At 37.9% G+C, this 18,158-nt stretch overlaps 2 protein-coding genes across 16 annotated transcripts in view; one reads left to right on the top strand and one right to left on the bottom strand.

Moving 5' to 3' along the window:
• The window catches only part of usp1 (ubiquitin specific peptidase 1), a 41,356-nt gene extending 24,653 nt beyond the window's left edge, over positions 1-16,703 (top strand). For all 5 annotated transcript variants that reach the window (XM_043699481.1, XM_043699480.1, XM_043699479.1 and 2 more), the window contains exons 4-9: positions 3,812-3,919; positions 7,720-7,889; positions 10,297-11,054; positions 13,504-13,665; positions 14,021-14,222; positions 14,852-16,703. In XM_043699481.1, coding sequence (XP_043555416.1) covers positions 3,812-3,919; positions 7,720-7,889; positions 10,297-11,054; positions 13,504-13,665; positions 14,021-14,222; positions 14,852-15,605 — 2,154 coding nt within the window. In that variant the 3' untranslated portion in view covers positions 15,606-16,703. The remainder of the gene's footprint in view (positions 1-3,811; positions 3,920-7,719; positions 7,890-10,296; positions 11,055-13,503; positions 13,666-14,020; positions 14,223-14,851) is intronic.
• A 224-nt stretch (positions 16,704-16,927) lies between these two features.
• Positions 16,928-18,158, bottom strand: part of dock7 (dedicator of cytokinesis 7) — a 170,611-nt gene continuing 169,380 nt past the window's right edge. For all 11 annotated transcript variants that reach the window (XM_043699459.1, XM_043699460.1, XM_043699461.1 and 8 more), the window contains one exon: positions 16,928-17,907. In XM_043699459.1, coding sequence (XP_043555394.1) covers positions 17,865-17,907 — 43 coding nt within the window. In that variant the 3' untranslated portion in view covers positions 16,928-17,864. The remainder of the gene's footprint in view (positions 17,908-18,158) is intronic.

Genomic DNA, 18,158 nt, shown 5'->3' with positions numbered 1-18,158 from the left:
TTTTACCCCCATCTCTGACCCTACTAAAACATTTAAACCCTGGGGCCTGAGACAGCCAATCCTGTTCTAGCCATGTCTCCGTAATAGCCACAACATCGAAGTCCCAGGTACCAACCCACGCTGCAAGTTCACCTACCTTATTTCGTATACTTCTTGCATTGAAGTATACACACTTCAAGCCACTTTCCTGTTTACAGGCACCCTCCTTTGAACTTGATGCCATGTTCCTAACCTCCCTACACTCCTGGCCCTGCACCCTAAAGCTACAGTCTGGTTCCCATGCCCCTGCAGAGTTAGTTTAAACCCCCCCGAAGAGCACTAGCGAACCTCCCCCCAAGGATACTGGTGCCCCTCAGTTTCAGGTGTAGACCATCCTGTTTATAGAGGTCCCACCGTCCCCAGAAAGAACCCCAGTTATCCAAAAACTGGAATCCCTCCCTCCTGCACCATCCCTTTAGCCACGCATTTAAGTGTTCTCTTTCCCTATTCCTTGAATCTCTATCACGTGGCACGGGTAACAAATCAGAGACAACAACTCTGTTCGTTCTAACTCTGAGCTTCCAACCTAGCTCCCTGAAAGCCTGTCTAACATCCTCGGCACTCCTCCTACCTATGTCGTTGGTGTCAATGTGGACCACGACTTCGGGTTGCTCCCCCTCCCCCTCCAGGACCCGGAAAACACGATCAGAGACATCACGTACCCTTGCACCTGGGAGGCAACATACCAAACGTGAGTCTCTCTCGTTCCCACAAAACCGCCTATCTGTGCCCCTAACTATCGAGTCCCCAATTACTACTGCTCTGCTCTTCTTCACCCTTCCCTTCTGAGTAACGGGGACAGGCTCCGTGCCAGAGACCTGAGCCCCGTTACTTACCCCTGGTAAGTCATCCCCCCTCTCCTTCGCGCTTTTAAATGGGGAAAAAACCTACCCAGGTAAGCTTACACTAACTGCTTCCGGGTCTCGGCTGCCCCTCTGGTCGTCGTCACTTCCCCCTGGTGCTCCCGCTCTTTCTGTGAAGAGAGAGTGAAAGAGAAAAAAAAACACCGCTGCCCGCTACCGGTAAGCACTTTTAAAACCAAACGGTCTTACCTTCGCTGCTGCTCGCACTGGAAATGACCGACGGCTTCGAAGGGTGGAAACCTACTGGGATGGAAACCAGTAACTCGTGGTGTTCCACAAGGGTCACTGTATACATTAATGAACTGGATGAAGGAGCTGAGGGCATTCTGGCTAAGTTTGCAGACAGTACAAAGATAGTTAGAGGGGAGGCTACAAAAAGATTTAGACAGGGTGGGAGAGTGGCCAAAGAAGTGGCAGGTGAAGTACAGTATGGGAAAGTGTGAGCTTATGCACTTTGGTAGGAAGAATAGAAGCATGGACTATCTCCTAATTGGGGAGAAAATTCAGAAATCTGAAGTGCAAAGGAACTTGGGAGTTCTAGTCCAGGTTTCTCTTGTTAAACTTGCAGGTTGAGTCATTAGTTAGGAAGGAAAATACAATGTTGTCATTCATCTAGACTGTACTAGAATATAATACCAGGGATGTACTTCTGAGGCTTTATAAGGCTCTGCTCAGACCACATTTAGAACATTGGGAGCAATTCTGGGCCCCAAACTTACAGAATACTGAATGGCCTGAACAGAGTGGATGTTGGGAAAATGTTTCCATTGGTAAGCGAGAAGAGGACCCAAGGGCACAGCCTTAAGAGTAATAGAAATACCCTTTCAAAATGGAGATCAGGAGAAATTTACTTAGCCCGAGAGTGGTGAATCTGTGGAATTCATTGCCATGGAATGCTGTGGAGGCCATGTCATTGAGTACATTTAAAACAGAGATAAGTTCTTGATTGCCATGGGGATCAAAGGTGACAGGGAGAAAGCAGGAAAATGGGGTTGAAAAATCTATCAGCCATGATTGCATGGCAGATCAGACTCGATGGGCCAAATGGCCTAATTTCTGCTCCTGTCTTATGGTCTTAATTGTTAAATTTAAATCTGAGATTGACAATTTTTTTATTAAGCAAAGGATAAAGGTCACAGATCAGCCATAACCTTATTGGGTGATAGAGCTGCCTGAAGTGGCTTAGTGGCCTGCTCCTGTTCCTAATTGGTCGGTGTATCTTTTTTATTTTGTGGGATCATAACCTGAAATTGACTGTCGCAATTGTTTCAGTAATTCATTATTCTGAAGTGCTTTGAGACCTTTGAGAAATATGAGGTAGTGGTGCTACTTCTGTTTCCCTTTTCCTGGATAAGCATGTGAGCAAACAGGAAAAACAAAGAGCTACAAGTCAGACAAAAGGAAAAGCTGCATAGAGTTGTTAGACCCTTCAGTCCAACTTGTCCGTGTTGACCAGATATCCTAAATAAATGTAATCCCATTTGCCTGTGTGTGGCCCATATCCCTCTAGACCTTTCCTATTCATGTAGCTATCCTCCCATTTCACCTTTGTTTCTGTGCTATTTAAAAGTCCCCAAAACCAATGCTAAAATAAAAATTTACAACTTCAAAGGACAGGGGAAATCCAATTGCAGTGCTGGGGAAACCCTCTAAACCCAGGAGCAGTTCAAAGGTCATGATCTTCACTGTCCAACATTTTTGCTTTTGTAAAATGCATCTGCTTTGGTTAATAAGCTAAGAGTCTTTGTTACCTTTTAACAAAAACTTGGATTATTTTTAAGTTAGATTTTTAAAAAGTGGTTTTGAGTTTTAATAACATTACATGTTCAGTGTTCATTTCTTTTAGCTTTACTTCCATTTTCAATATTACTTGCTTAGTCAAACATCAGATAAAATAAACTCATTTTAAATATGGATAGATTTCGCCTCCCACTGACCACTAGGGGGTAACATATTAAAATAATTTATATTAGACTTAGTGTGGAAACAGGCCCTTCGGCCCAACAAGTCCACACCGACCTGCCGAAGCACACCCACCCAGACCCATTCCCCTACATTTACCCCTGCACCTAACACTAAGGGCAATTTAGCATGGCCAATTCACCTAACCTGCACATTTTTGGACTGTGGGAGGAAACCAGAGCACCCAGAGGAAACCCACGCAGACATGGGAGAGTGTGCAAACTCCACACAGTCAGTCGCCTGAGGCGGGAATTGAACCTGGGTCTCTGGCGCTGTGAGGCAGCAGTGCTAACCACTGTGCCACCCATGGCACGGCACTAAAGTCATAGAGTCATAAAGATGTACAGCATGGAAAAAAATATTTAATTACAATGAAGGCTATTTGAATTTACTGAAAATGGTTAATTGTCATTTGTGGTTTAGTTGGTTGCATTGTTGATAATCAGACAAATGTAAAAAAAATCTAATGATGCTACTTTGAAGAGGTACAGGGGAGTTCTCCTCATGGTCCCAGAATATATCTCCATCAAACAAATCATTTTAAAAATTAACTACCTGGCTGTTACTGTTGGTGAGACCTTTCTTGGAACAGAGGTTACTACCTCTCCAATATTACAGCAATGAGTACACTTCAAATAGTACTTGCCTGGTGTAAAAGGCATTGGGATATCTTGAAGTTGTGAAAATTACTCTTTTATAAAAAAGATCTTTCTTAGAGTAGGATTGATAATTTATTTTAAGTTGGAATTATATAATTGATTCAAAGTATTAGTTTTCAAGAATTATAGAATTTAGATGAGGGGTTAATGAAACACTTTGTCACAGTTTTGATGAACGAAAGAGCCTGTTTCTATGCTATAATGTATGATTATTCGGCGGATCTGTGTGAAAATTTGTATTGAATTATGATCACATTTGGTTAAAATGTAGCTTTTGTAACAACATAGGTGTTGTATTATTGCCCTGGATTTAAAACTGGGATGAAATACATGTATGACATAATCTCTGAGAAACAAGGGATACTGAAGAGTGAGGAGGATCCCAAAAAAGACCAGGTAATCACTTATAAAATAACTTGCCAGTGTTTTTTATGGGATGTTTTCCTGCTTGCTTGGGAAATTTTAAAATGTTGCTACTATTGTAACTGCATACTCAACTGTCTGTTTTATGTTCAGAAAATAGCTTATTGATGTGTGGTTCTACTGCCATTGGTAGACTTCTGGTATTTTAAATGTTTATTGATATGTCATCTGGTTGACTGATGGAAATACTGTGGATAAGGTGAACTTTTCTTTTGCCATCATAAAATTTCCATTCTGGGAATAAAAAAAGCTTCTCCTGTTCTCCCCCATACCCTGCCGCTAACCTCTCTGTTCCCTCCTCCTGCCCTCCCCAACCCCCATCATTCTTTTCTCTTTGAGGGTCACTGATGTGGTTTATGGCCAACAGGAGTAATTGGATTAAATTGAATACCTTTCTGACCCATTACATAGTACTGCATCACACTGGGCATTAGCAAATCAGTGCTAATTGCATCCAGGAGAACATGTTTAGTCAGCATTTAAAAAACCTAGCAAGGGAAATTGTTCTAGGACCTAATAATCAGAAATGAGTCTGGATAGGTGGAAAGCATATTGATGAGTAAGCATTTTGGAGATTGTGAATAATACTCAGATTTAGTATAGTTATGGAAAGGATAATGATGGGCTGGGAATAACAGTTTTAAATTCAGGGAAAGCTAATTTTACTAAGAAAATACAATTTGCCCCAAGTGGACTTGCACATAAAACCATCAGAGCAATAAACGGCATGCAAGGAGGAAATAGTGGGAGTATTTGGGATCTCTACAAGAGAATCTTCGATGACAAGAGATATAATGATTTAGGATTAAGAATAATATTGACAAATACTGAGGGCTCAGTATGGCAGAGTCCCTAGAACAGCGTATAGGGCACGATGGAGCAAAAAAAAGTTAAGAAAGCAAAGAGAGTTCATTAGAAAGTGTCAGTAGAATAAAGGAAAGCTGATAGGTGTGCTTTAAATACATAAGGGGCAAAAGAATAACTTGGGAAAGATTTGAGGCTCATTAGGTAATGTGTGTAGACCTGGAAGACATGAGTACAATCCTCAATGAATACTTTGTGTCCATCTTCCCAATAGAAAAAGAAAGTGCAGATATGTTAAAGTACAGATATGAGACAGCTCAGGGAATCCCTTGTGGACTCAGACTTGTAAGCCTCTCTCATGGTTCGTCCCAGAAGTCGAACTCATTAGTGGTATGAAATAAAAAACTCTTACAGACAGTTTAGTTTAATCATTCCCTTCATTTAAAAATAGCATCACTGTTCCAACATAACACTGATACCTATAAGCCAAGCTAACTGGATTCTTATAATCCAGGGAGTAGAAATCGCTCTTCTTTCAAGAGCCCTGGCCAGCTACTCTGTCATACTATCAAAAAGGTGAAACTTTATTGCTGGAACAGCACAGCAGGTCAGGCAGCATCTAGGGAACAGAAGATTTGACGTTTCGGGCACATGCCCTTCTTCAGGAGTCATACTATCAAAAACACAGGTTTACGTTGGCATTACTGTCACAAACACAAAAGTTAATAAAAGCACTGCATGTTCTGAAGTAGACAGATAATAGTGAAGGACAACAATTCAGGAGAGAAGTTAATTTGATATCCAGTTTCATTCACCGGTCAGAATTAAACATTTTTATTCATTTCACAAAGGAACAGCCATGAATGTTATCACTCAGTGTCTTGTTTATACAGACTCACTGATGTTAAGGCAAATGTTCTTAATTATCTTATCCTCCCTGCTACACCATTTTCTAGTATGCAGCAAATGTGTTCTATAATTCAAAATGACATTTTAGTCTAAATGTGTAAGGACAACATTTAAGGCTTTAAACTTCCTTAGGTATCGACATCAGGGTGGAGGACTATGACATATTAGATGAAATTAACATTGGGGAACAGGTAGTATAAGCAGATTTGAGAGACTTAAAGATGGATAAATCTGCAGGCCCAGAAGATGTATATCCCAGGCTGTTGAGGAAGGTAAGGGAGGAGATATCAGGGGTCTTCACAATAATTTTCAAATCTTCTCTGGCCATAGGTGAAGTGTCAGAAGACAGGGGACCTGCTACACTGTCCCATTATTTAAAAAAAAAGGGAGGAAGGGATAGAACAGAAAATTACAGGCCAGTCAGACTAACATCAGTGATGGGGAAGTTGTTAGAATTCTGAGGGACAAAATACATCTGCAGTTGGAGAGACATGGATTAATCCAGGATAGTCAGCATGGATTTAAGAGAAGATAGTGTTTGATAAATTTAATTGAATTCTTTGAACAAATAACAAGAGGTGTTGATAAGGTTAATGCATTTGTTGATATTGTCCTCAAAGCTTTCTTGATTTTCATAACAGAATGGTCACGGAAGTGAGAGCTAATGGAAACTAAAGCAAAGTGACATACTGTGTCCAAAATTTGGCTGTGAGCCAAGAAGCAAAAGATGATGGCAGAGGGCTGTTCCTGTGATTAGAAATCTGCTTCCAGTGGATTTGCAGAGGGATCGGTACTTGGGCCCTTTCGGTTTGTGGGGGCATTAATGATTTGAATTTAAATGTAAAGGGTGTGGTTGAATTGGATGTAGATGATAGGAACATCAGCAGGGTGGTGAATAGTGAGGAGGATATCCAAGAGACTGGTCAGCTGGGCAAAACTGTGGCAAATGGAATTCATTGTGGAAAAATGTGAAGTAATTCAGTTGGGGAGGGGGGCTAATGGGGCAAGGAATTACATAATGAATGGTAGGACCTTGGTGTGCATAGCTGCAGACTCCTGAAGATAGAAAGTCAGGTATATAAAGCAAGTGGGATACTTGCCTTTATTAACCAAGGTGTGGAATATAAGAGCAGGGAGGTTTTGCTGGAACTGTACGAAGCATTGGATAGGCCAGAAGTGGAATTTGTTATAAAAAGCATTTGAGTGTTCCAGAGGAGGAGATTTACCAGGAAGTTGCCAGCTGGAGGGCCTGAGCAGTATGGACAGATTGAATAGGTTGAGGTTGTTTTCAACAAAGGTTGAGAAGGGACATATTAAGTGTAAAACTGAGAGACATAATATGTTAGTAGAAAGCAAAGTTGGGATGACCACCTCCATCCCCCAGTGGTGGGACTCTGGAACTCACTACAGGTACACAATCCTTGATCCGAAATCTTTGGGGCCTGTCTTTTTGGAATTTGGAATGTTTCTGATTTTGGAATAAATGACATTTTCACAGTGAAATTTTAAAAAATTACCAAACAGCAGACGCATGTATGAATAGTACCTGCACTAAGACACAATTGACGCCTGCCAGTGCTGGGTCACCTGTTCGCATGCAAAGATGACCTTTCACAACCCACAAATAAAATCAGATTTTGTAGCTTTTTGGATAAAGGATTGTGTACCTGTACCTGAAAAGTGTTGGTCTCCTAATGTTTTGGTAGCATTTAGATATTAATTTGTAAAGCATTGTCTCTTAAGTCTGAAGGCAGGAGCTGGAATTGAGATGTGTAGTCAGATCTTTTTTTTTTGATTAGTAGAGATATGATGGGCCAAATGGCTGCCTCCTGTGCTGCAAATGTCTTTGAGTTTGAAACTGTCAGCAAAGTTAAACTTTTAAAAGGCAAACAATGGCTACGTAACCAAGATGATACTTGCAGTATTTTTAAGGTTTTTTCTCTCTAAAGAACAATGTAGAACTGTTAACCTAATTAAATGTATCATGACAGTTGCTACATTTGACAGATTTGAGACAACTAAACTTTGAAATAATGATCTGTAAATGCTCTGTACTATAGGACATATTACATAGTCAAGAGGAGTTGCCAATCTGTTTAGAGCTGATCTGCAACTTGCACAGCTTGATTGTATCAATGGAACAGATACAAGCCAACTATCTTCTAAATGCAGAGAATTACATTGAGGGTGAACTTGCTGCTCAGCCTAAGAGACTGATGAGTACACTGAAGTAAGTTTGTTTTAAAAGTGTAATAGAAACATTTGAATGAGAAAGTGATGAAATCAGAAATTAGATCCTGTGTTTAAAATATTTTTAAGGCACTTCTGAACAATACACCTATATTGAATGGTTAATTGTGAACTTAAAAGAAAATTGAGTATTTATTCAGCCAGAGACTTTTTAAAATTATGGTGCATGTCTTTAATATAATAGAAGTGAGCAATTATGAAAAGTTTTTTTTTCCCTTTTTCCTCCTTTCTGCTACTTCTGAGTCTTCTAGGACAGTGATAGCTATTTATTAACTTGCTGATGTGCCAATTTCTCATCTGTGAACATTTTGAAATGTCTGCTCAACATTTAGCCCTGAAACACACTGCTTGCAAAAAAAACTGAAACCTTTTTCATGTTTATGCTATTTATAAGGCTGAACACTGACGTGTGTTTTTTTTTTTGGCTGCTGATGTTGAACGATCATATTTGACATTCAATACGATTTCCTAACCTAGCCTTGGAAATGGCATTAGGGAGGTCGGCAGTTGGGAAGTTAACTTCATTCTGCTTCAAAACAAAAAAAGCCGGAAGCCACTTACTTCCTACTGGGATAATTCGTCCATGTAGATATTATGAGTGTGTCTGTGGGATGCTGATCCTTTGGGTAATCAGACCCTGTCTCAGTTTTCTCCTTGCTTACGGTTGCTAGAATACAATTTTCTCACCTAACCCGGGTAAGCATTGTAGCTGATTTGTAATAATTCTCCTGTCACACCAGTTGAGATAATTAAATCGTGGAATTGAACCAAATGAAACAACTATTCTTCTAATCTTTTTATCTCTAATTCACTGCAGCAATGTACTGATAATAGAACAATTTATGGCACTGAGGGAGGTCATTTAGCGTTTGAGGTCTTCAGCATAGCAAAGGGTAATTGTTTTTGACCAGTACAGACTCAATCACCTAATTATCCTAGTCCCATTTTCCAGTGCTTGGCCCAAAGCCTTGTATGTCTTGGCATTAAGAGTGTACAACTGAATATGCCTTAAACGTTACGAGGGATTTTGCATCAACCACCTTACAGGCAGTGAGTTCCAAATTCTCATCACCCTCCGGGTGAAAAAAAATTCTCACATTCCCTTCTATTGGGTCATTCTCAGTTTGTGACTACTGGGTTACTGCAATGATTAGTGTTTTGTTCCAGCCATTTACAATCCACATCAGTAGATGTCGAGACCAAATGCAATATTTCTAAGTTTGCTGATAAGAGAAAACTACTGAAAATAGGAGTTGTGAAATTTTAAGGGGATTTAGACCGGTTAAGTGAGTGGGCAAGAAGATTGAATATAATGTGGAAAAATGTCAAGTATTTATTAAAGGGTGAAAGATTGATAAATGTTGATGTCCAAAGGTACTTGGATGTCCTTAAGTCACTGAAAGATAACATGCAAGTGCAGTAAGCAGTTGGGAAGGTAGATAGCATGTTGGCTTTTAATGCAAGAGGTAGGAGCAAAGGAAGGTACAAAACCTTGGAGTGACTGTACCTGGGAAGGTTCACCACACTTGGGTGTAAGAGGTAAGGAATCCTAAAGCAGTTAACTAGCCATTGACTGCACAAAGCCTATCCACCGTCTACAAGTCACAGGTCAGGAGTGTGATGAATCCTTCTAATTTGGCGGCACATGCAACTTCAAGAACATTTTAAGAAGCTTGGTACCATCAGGGAAAAGCATCTCACTTGATTGACATAATGTCTGTAAATATATATTCCCTTCATCACTGATGCTCAGTAGCAACAAACATTACCTTCCAAACTCATGATCGCTGCCGGGCAAGAGAATTGATCTAATTGAAGCATAAGTTCTTGAATAATGCTTAACAGGGTAGTTGCAGGAAAGATGCTTCCCCCAAATGGGTGTTTAGAAACAAGGGTTATCATCTCCGAACTGAGATCGTGAATTTCTTTACGTAAATCTTCACCTCCACCTCCAAGGGTTGTGAAGGTTCAATCGTAGTGTACATTCAAGGCAGACATCAATGGATTTCTAGTTAAAAATATCAAGGAAACATAAGGATTGTGCAGGAAAATGTGTTGCAGTAAAATATCAGCCATTTTTAGTTGAATGGAGGAGCAGGCTTGAGGGGCCAAATGGTCTATTTCTGCCGCTGTTTCCTTTTTTCTTTAAAAAATATATTCATTTGTTCCTTGCTTTTTATTGATAAATGTAATCCTTCTGGAAACACTGATATAACGTTAAGAGTCTATTGTACTTCTACTCTATGAGTTAGGCCATATGATAGATTTGAGTTGTGCTTACGATGAACAATGCCTAATAGAATCAGTAAAGTTTTTTTGTTTTTGTAAAAATAAAGTTAAATGATATTTGAATGGAATAATATATACATTGTCCATCTGTACTTTAGAGAGCTGAATCCAATGTATGATGGATACCTACAGCATGATGCTCAAGAGGTTTTGCAATGTATTTTGGGATATGTCCTGGAGGCTTGTCAGTTGTTAAAGAAAAGTGCATCTGTTGAAGAAAACATCAACTCTGACACAACTGTGAAGAATAAAATAAACAGGCCACTTGAAACTTTATCCTCTAATAACCTGATAACTAGAAATAATGCAGTGCAAAATGACCATGAAATTCCTGATCTAGAAAAAGAGGAAATGCTGAAGAAAAAGAAAAATGGGAAAAGAAAAAGTGATACACAAGCTGGAAATGCCATGAAAAAATCAAAGCTGCCTAGGGATCTGAAAAAACTAGAAGAGAAACGGCAAACAAGGCAGAACAGAAAACTTTCTGGGGATTCCATTGAACAAGAACCTGATGTTGATGCTCACAGTGTATATGAAAATGGTACTGCACGCTCATTTCCTCTGAAGAAAACAGAACTTGGGTTAAGATGGCTGAAACCGACAGTGAAGCAGCCAAGTATATTTTCCAAATTCTGTAGTCTTGGCAAGCTAACATCAAATCAGGGCATCAAAGAGACAAGAAAGGATGGTGAAGTAAATGGAAATCAACCATGTTGTACAGATGTGGCAAAAGAGGACAGTCCAACAGACCACCACTGTTCTGTATCAGACTGCAAGACCTATTTTGCCACAGGAACCACTGATGAAACAAATGGAGGGCTATGTGAAATTGAAGACAAGAACACAAGGAAAGCAGGTTGGTGAGCCTAACTATTCCTGAGAGTTACTTTCTCTTGATCTAAAACTGGAACAGCAAAGCAGGATTTATTAAATATCTCAACAAAACTTCTCAATACCAGCATGATGTAGGCAAACATAATTTCCAACTAAATATTCTTAGTGCTGTGCAATTATGCTCTCAGCATCTCTGTCTAGTTTTCACACCCATGGAGCTAGAAAAGGTCAAATAAGAGCAAGCCTGGGGAAGAGAATGAAAAGGAAAGCTAAGAGGTAAGAATGATGAACTAATTTATTTTAATTAAGAAACCATTGGACTTAATGAGGTGGATGTTGAGATATTCAAAATCCGTGAGGTGAAACAGATGAAATTACCTAAAGGTGATATTGGCTAAACTCAGTTATTTGTGTAAATTTAGTTTGCTTCTGTATATTGCTTTTTATAGTTGGGGCTGAAAAAAAGATGTAAAGTTACCATATTGACATTTCTTTGATTAACTATATTCTATCTAATACAACATGTCTATGTTTTTTGTGAAATATGACTGAAAGGACCCCAGTCAAATTTCATAGAACTAATCATTTATTCTCCTGTTGCACAACTTGTGCTCTTTTTCAAACTTCATATCTTTTTATTTACAAGGGGGGAAAAAAGTAGGGTTTTTGTAATTAAATCAGTCCAAAGGACTTAGCACATTATTAAATCAATGGAAAGAAAATAAGTCGTTGAGACACCAAAGTTAACTCATTTGTCATTCTTCTGTGGTCTGTTAAAGAATCTTGTTTGGTTGACCATGCTTCTCTCTAAAGCATGTCAGATTGACTTGCTTAATCTGTGATGCTATGAGAACACATACTCTTAACTTCAATGGATTGACCAATAACTGGGTCCAGTTGCTTAAATTTAATGAATTAATACTTAAAATATGTTTCTCCTACTTCTAGTATGCATGGTGAGAACTGGAAGGGGTAGTAATTAGTTTTTACAAAGAATGTTTTAGAATAAATGGTATAAATAAATCATTACTTACTTTTGTTCTTCATAATTACAGCAAGTTATTCCTGATATGCGTTGCATGTTACTTTTACTTCAGTGTTATCTGAAAACTTGTATGATCCTTTTATACCAGGAATAGTTATTTCTTGATCTTGTTTCAAGCCACATTTTTTTTCTCTTTTGCCTGTGTGTTATTCGTAATAGAAACCTGACCCGTCTTTCCGCAAATGCAAAATGCAATTTAGCAAGTTGAGTGAAAAATAAATATTCACTTCCAGAATATATTGCTCCACTTTCAGTTTTCAGCCTGTCATCTTTTTAATTTACAAATACTCAAGTGCATTTTTCCTTATTCTTTACCTTGTCTTCCCTTTGCTAAATTGTGTTTTGCATTTGGGGAAAGATAGGCCAGGTTTCTATTACTAATAAAACAGGCAAAAGAAAAAAAACGTGGCTGGAAATAGATCAAGAAATAACTATTCCTGGCATAAAAGTAATATGACCATGAAATTAAATTACGAAGTAGCTCTTTCTGTAATAAAGACCCTGTGCAAAATAAGCATTTAAAGAGGTAGCATAGAAAAAAAGTAACTTTTTCAAAGTTGATTTAAAAAAAATACTCAACACATCAATTCTTTCCTCCCTAATGAGAATTCACATTTCTTTCTTAATCTAAAGGATTATAATGTGAGGTAGAAACCTCATTCCTTGCACTGTTACTTTAAACTAGCTGGTTCAGTATTGTCTGATTTGATTGAGTGTACGACATGATCCACCTGATTCAAGCACTTTTTTTTTTCTGATGTTAGGCCATTCTTCACTGGCTCTGATTTAAGATCAGCCTTAAAACTAGTTAATCTGTAGTTTCTTACTGAAAAAGTTAAAGTCTGTTTGTCTTTCATGCCCACTCATTCCTTTTTGATGTATTGCTGTTCCTTTGACTTTTTTAGTGTTTTTGATTTTCTTTCTACCTGCATTCTACTTACCTCCATTTGTTTTCTCTAAGCAACCTATGTAATTTAAATACAACTGAAGAATCCTTTGTATTGTTCTTTACCTCCACTTCCTGCATTCTCAGATGACCAGTTCCATTTCTAAAAGAGTCTCTAAAAGGGAAGCACAGGTAAAGAATAAGGTAAAATGCACTAGAGTATTTGTGACCCATAAATGTTGAAATTGCCTGAAGTTTTTCTCCACATCCACTCCCTCCTGAACGACAGTTACTCAAAGTTTCAATCCTTCAGAGAGTATCAAGAAATAATTGCATCTCATTGCTTCCTATCATTAATACCCCCATTCAGAGTGCCTTAATAGAACCTAAAACAGGGAGATTGTAGATGGTCCCGTAAACTGAAGCATCCCCTTCCTATATAACATAGAAATTTGGGACATCTTAACAAATTATACTTTCATGATCATGGGTCATCACACTAGTGCTATTGATAGTAACAATTACTTTTGATGTGTTTAGAGTTGTCTGGCTTTGAACTGCTGGATGGAATGTTCCAAGGACAGTTAGTTTTGAGAACACGGTGTTTGGAGTGTGAGTGTTACTCTGAACGAAGAGAGAATTTCCAGGATATCAGTGTCCCTGTTCAAGAAAGTGACCCAAAGGAAGGCGATGGTTCTGAGGGTAAGTGAATAAGCAAAAGGTATCTTTACAGGTGTAGTGAAAATGATTCCGTTTAAGGTCAGGAAATGTAATACAGGATTTTACTGTGGATCACATGGTTTTAATTCTGCATTTAGGTGAGGTGGTGAGGGAAGGCTTTGGAAAAGAGTAGAGCTGGATTGTTCCTCTGCCTTCCATGAAAGTTAGCTTTTTGAACAATAACTTGTGTAAGAATGTAGTACAATGGTCAAATTACTCGAGTACTGCATCCAGTTCAGCCAAGACACAAGCCACAAGGCTAATTCCTCACGTGAAAGGGCTGAGCTGTTAAGATAAACTGGAGTAACTTTAAATAGTCATATCCCTTTTCTTCCAGTATCTCCAGAACCAAAAATGGAGGTGAAAACATTAAAATGGGCAATATCTCAGTTCGCTTCAGTGGAACGAATAGTTGGTGAAGACAAATATTTCTGTGAAAACTGTCACCATTACACAGAGGCTGAACGCAGCTTGTTGTTTGACAAGATGCCAGAGGTTGTTACTATCCATTTGAAGTGTTTTGCAGCATGTAGCTCAGAGTAAGTATTAAAATATGAAACTGCAAAATTGCTAAGAATCCTGTGGGTTCAAAAATTTATTGGAGAAGATAAAATTGCATGGCAAAATTGAAGATTAAAATAAAATTAAAATATTTAAACTTCATAGTTACTTTTTTTTTACTATGTCGAAGGGCTGAGGGAGGGTAACTCCCTTTTCTTGCGAACGTTTTAAACAAATGATTGGTTAAAGTCAAAGTCTGTAAAAATGGTATACACATTTTGGATACACAGAAAGGGGGAATGTTCATGGTAATTAATCTGAAATTGCTTTGCCAGCTTGTGTGGGCCAAGATGAACACCTAAAACTAATTGCAAGCTCAGTGACAAGTTGCTCATGGTGGACAGAGAACCAAATCAATTCCCGTACGGTATTTGCTACTTCCAGCAAGTGTCTTGCTATAAATGGTGTACAAGCCTGTGTTAGTTACAATGTAGCAATTTACTGGAACATGGCCATTTATCCTGGACATCTTTACAATTAAAATGTTTACTATTTAAATGTCACATTTCGAATGTAAACATACTATATTTTTTTTCCAATGTTATTTCAATAACATTGTATTCTTGCTGAATGTGATCATTGTTGTTGGTTCTGGGCTTATTTTTAGGTTGGAGCCCTATGGCAATCTATCAAAAGTGAATACTCCTTTGCTGACTCCTCTTCAGCTTTCTCTGGAAGAATGGAGCACAAGAGAGACCAGTGACTTCTATGAGCTGTTTGCTGTAGTTATGCACAATGGGGTGAGCATTAGTAGTGGTCATTACACAGCTTATGTAAAAATGTCGTATTTGGGCAATCAGGAGATGCCCAAAGAAGAATCTGCATCAAACTGTGCAAATGATATGAAACAAGAACCATTCTGTGAAGAGGAGGCAAGAGGCTCTGTTTGTTCACAAGAATATGATGGGGAGAGATCAGTGAAATTGAAGGGAAACTTCCAAACAGCAACAACTGGTAAAACAACAAAGAAGAATGCAGAAAGTGTTGGGCTCCTTGGTGGACAGAAAAGTATATCCAGTTTTGATCTGCTTGTCCCCAACAACGATCCTGAAAAACCTGGGACAAGACTGAAAGAAAATATGAAATCTGATAATTTCAAAGAAAAACCTGTTCATTCTGTTAAAAACCAAAGTTTTTGCAACCAGCAGCTGAGAGTGTTTGAAACTGGGAGAAATAAACCTGAAAATCAGATTTCTCAAAGCTGCTGTAGTCTGCTGGAATATGAAGGAAAATGGATGCTGTTTGATGATGCTGAAGTGAAGCTTACAGATGAGCAAGAATTTCTTAGCTCTCTTTCTCCATCAACCTCTTGCACATCAACCCCATACCTGTTGTTTTACAAGAAAATGGCAAACCCTTAAAACAACTTCACCTGAAAGAAATTGCTAAGAGTGACTTTACCACAGGATGTTTTCTTTCACTGCTTATTCTTGTACATATAACATAGCGCAGTGTTTTTAAACCTTGAGTCCTTTGTGTCATTTGCCAGTATAAGCTGTCTGAACCACTAATCGAGCACACCTAAACCAGCCTGATAAAAGTGTCTTTCCAGGTTTGTTTAAATATGAAGATTTCTAGGCACTAATTTTAAAAGCACATTTTTTTGCAAATAATTGTGGGTTCAAAATTGGTTTGTTGCCTACCTGCAGCAGAATTAAATTTTACAACTGTGCATCTCTGTATCCCATTATTATTGAATGTTTAAAACTCCTTGACACATTTTGTCCATAGTGTCCCAACAGCCAACAACTGTAAACCTAAAGAATATGATCACTTGCAAATTAGGGTTGCATTGTAGCAAATACTTGACGAACTTTATATTTTACTGAAAACCCCTTCTCCCAGTGCAGTGACATCATTGCTTTCACCATTTCTCCTCTTACAATTCAAGGACAAGATCCTCAATATCTCTTTTCCTGCAATCCTGAGGTCAGTCAGAATTTGTGCACTGAGTACCACAGCAGATAGTCCTAGCTGAACACTTTTTGTGGTACAAATGATTGGTTTTTAACTGAAATGTTGGTGATTTGTGACCGTCAAGGGATGAAAAGTACTCCATTTTGGTGGATTGGTTAGCTTAATCTGGAATATATTGACAGGTGTGCTTTTTAAATTTGTATTATAGATATTTGTACTGTAAATATAAATAAATTTGTATAAAGTTTAATTGTATAACTTATAGTATGTAGTTTCTAAGAATTTGAAAAACATTTCCTCTAAATTTCCACATCCCTGTAAATGCAATTGTCAAAGTTGTATATAAAAGACCAATGGGGACTAACGTTTAATAACCTTTACTTGAAATATGTCTTGCATAAACATACATAGATGCATTACTTGCCTTGGGTCATCATTAAGGTGTATCCTCTGACATAGCTAGAGTTGAGTCAGATCTCATCAGATATGGCATTGATAACCCAATGAGCAGATGTACTGCACAGTATAAAACAGCCTACAAGATGTAAATCACTACTTATTTAAAAACAACCCACTACCATGCATGTCTGGCACAGTTCCATGTTTTTTTTAAAAAAAAACTAAAATTCAGCATTGCCATTTTTTCTTTTTTTTTTCCCCTGTGAATTGTGGGATTTCAATTAGGAAAACATGCAATGTTTTTTTTTCCATAATTTTTGACTGGGTACAGTATGAAACCTATTGTGAAACAACATTATTCATGCTGGATGGTGTGAGAGTGAGTTCAGGCTCTTTGTATTTCTTTTTTCAATTCTACTGTAAATTGGGAAAGTCACTTTCAATAAACAGAACAATGAGTCTATATCCTCTGTGCTAAATTTTATTTTGACTCTTCTAGCTATTTTTACCCTCATTGACTCGGTGTGTGATACATTTTCATGTAAATTCCTCACAAAGCTGAGATAGTTATAGCAGCCATCAGAACCGTTTCTAATCCAGCTTTCGGCCAAGGCACTAATAATAAGTATATTACCTGCATAAGAGAAATCTGACTTGGGGAATTCTCATCTTTTTGATTATAACTTATTTCAATCAAGGTTGCTTCAGCAAGTGGAAAGTATTCACATACTTTTTATCCAGATGAGTTTTCAAATAATGTTGGTGATTTAATGAAACTTAAATCTCAGTGGTATCTGCTTAGGTTGATTAAACAGAAGCAGAAACTACTACAAAAATGAACAAGTTAGAGAAAAATCAAGAAAGCTACCACGTTTAAGTAATTTCAAAATTTAATAGTACCTTTTTCAAAAATAAAAATGGACTTATCAATGCCAATGACAAACTTCAAATCTTGTGTGAATTTCTTATAAATAATACATCAACTAATAGTAAACAACATTAAGAACTTTTAATACATAATGGTAGATAAATAGCAGGTAATGACTGATTAGTGAATCTTAACAGTTGTTACTGCTAATACCACTAACTACAGAGACTGTGCAAGCAAATGTAACCATGTGTTGTAGTAATTACTAGTACCATAACAAGCCTCACTTAACCTCTTCACATCATTTAAAGAAATGTAGTGTATCAAAATCTGAGGTATGAATTTGTTTTGATGTCCATATTTGTTTGAAATGAATAGGGTTTTGTTTTGCTCCTTTCATCACTTGCAAGTATAGGTAAGTACCAAGTCCATCTTTTCAGATGTCCACTTTGCGAAGACTCAATCTGCTGAAAGAATCTCTGTAAACATAACATGTAGGAATTAACCAGTTTGCATTTCCCATGTTTCTCATTTAGGCCAACAATATTAGAAAACACTTCTTCACCCTTTTTCTTAAATGGTGTGACTCATGCTGGAGTACATCTCCAAAGGATTGTGTCCAAGTGGCATGGTTTTATCAGGATTCCGGTTCTTAAATTAACATCATACGTACACATTTCTAGCTCAGTTGGAAACTGACTGGTTTTTGTGATTATTGCAACAACCATTT

This window comes from Chiloscyllium plagiosum, chromosome 11, assembly GCF_004010195.1.
Source record: "Chiloscyllium plagiosum isolate BGI_BamShark_2017 chromosome 11, ASM401019v2, whole genome shotgun sequence".
NCBI lineage: Eukaryota > Metazoa > Chordata > Chondrichthyes > Orectolobiformes > Hemiscylliidae > Chiloscyllium > Chiloscyllium plagiosum.
This window is presented reverse-complemented; position numbering and strand designations above follow the sequence as displayed.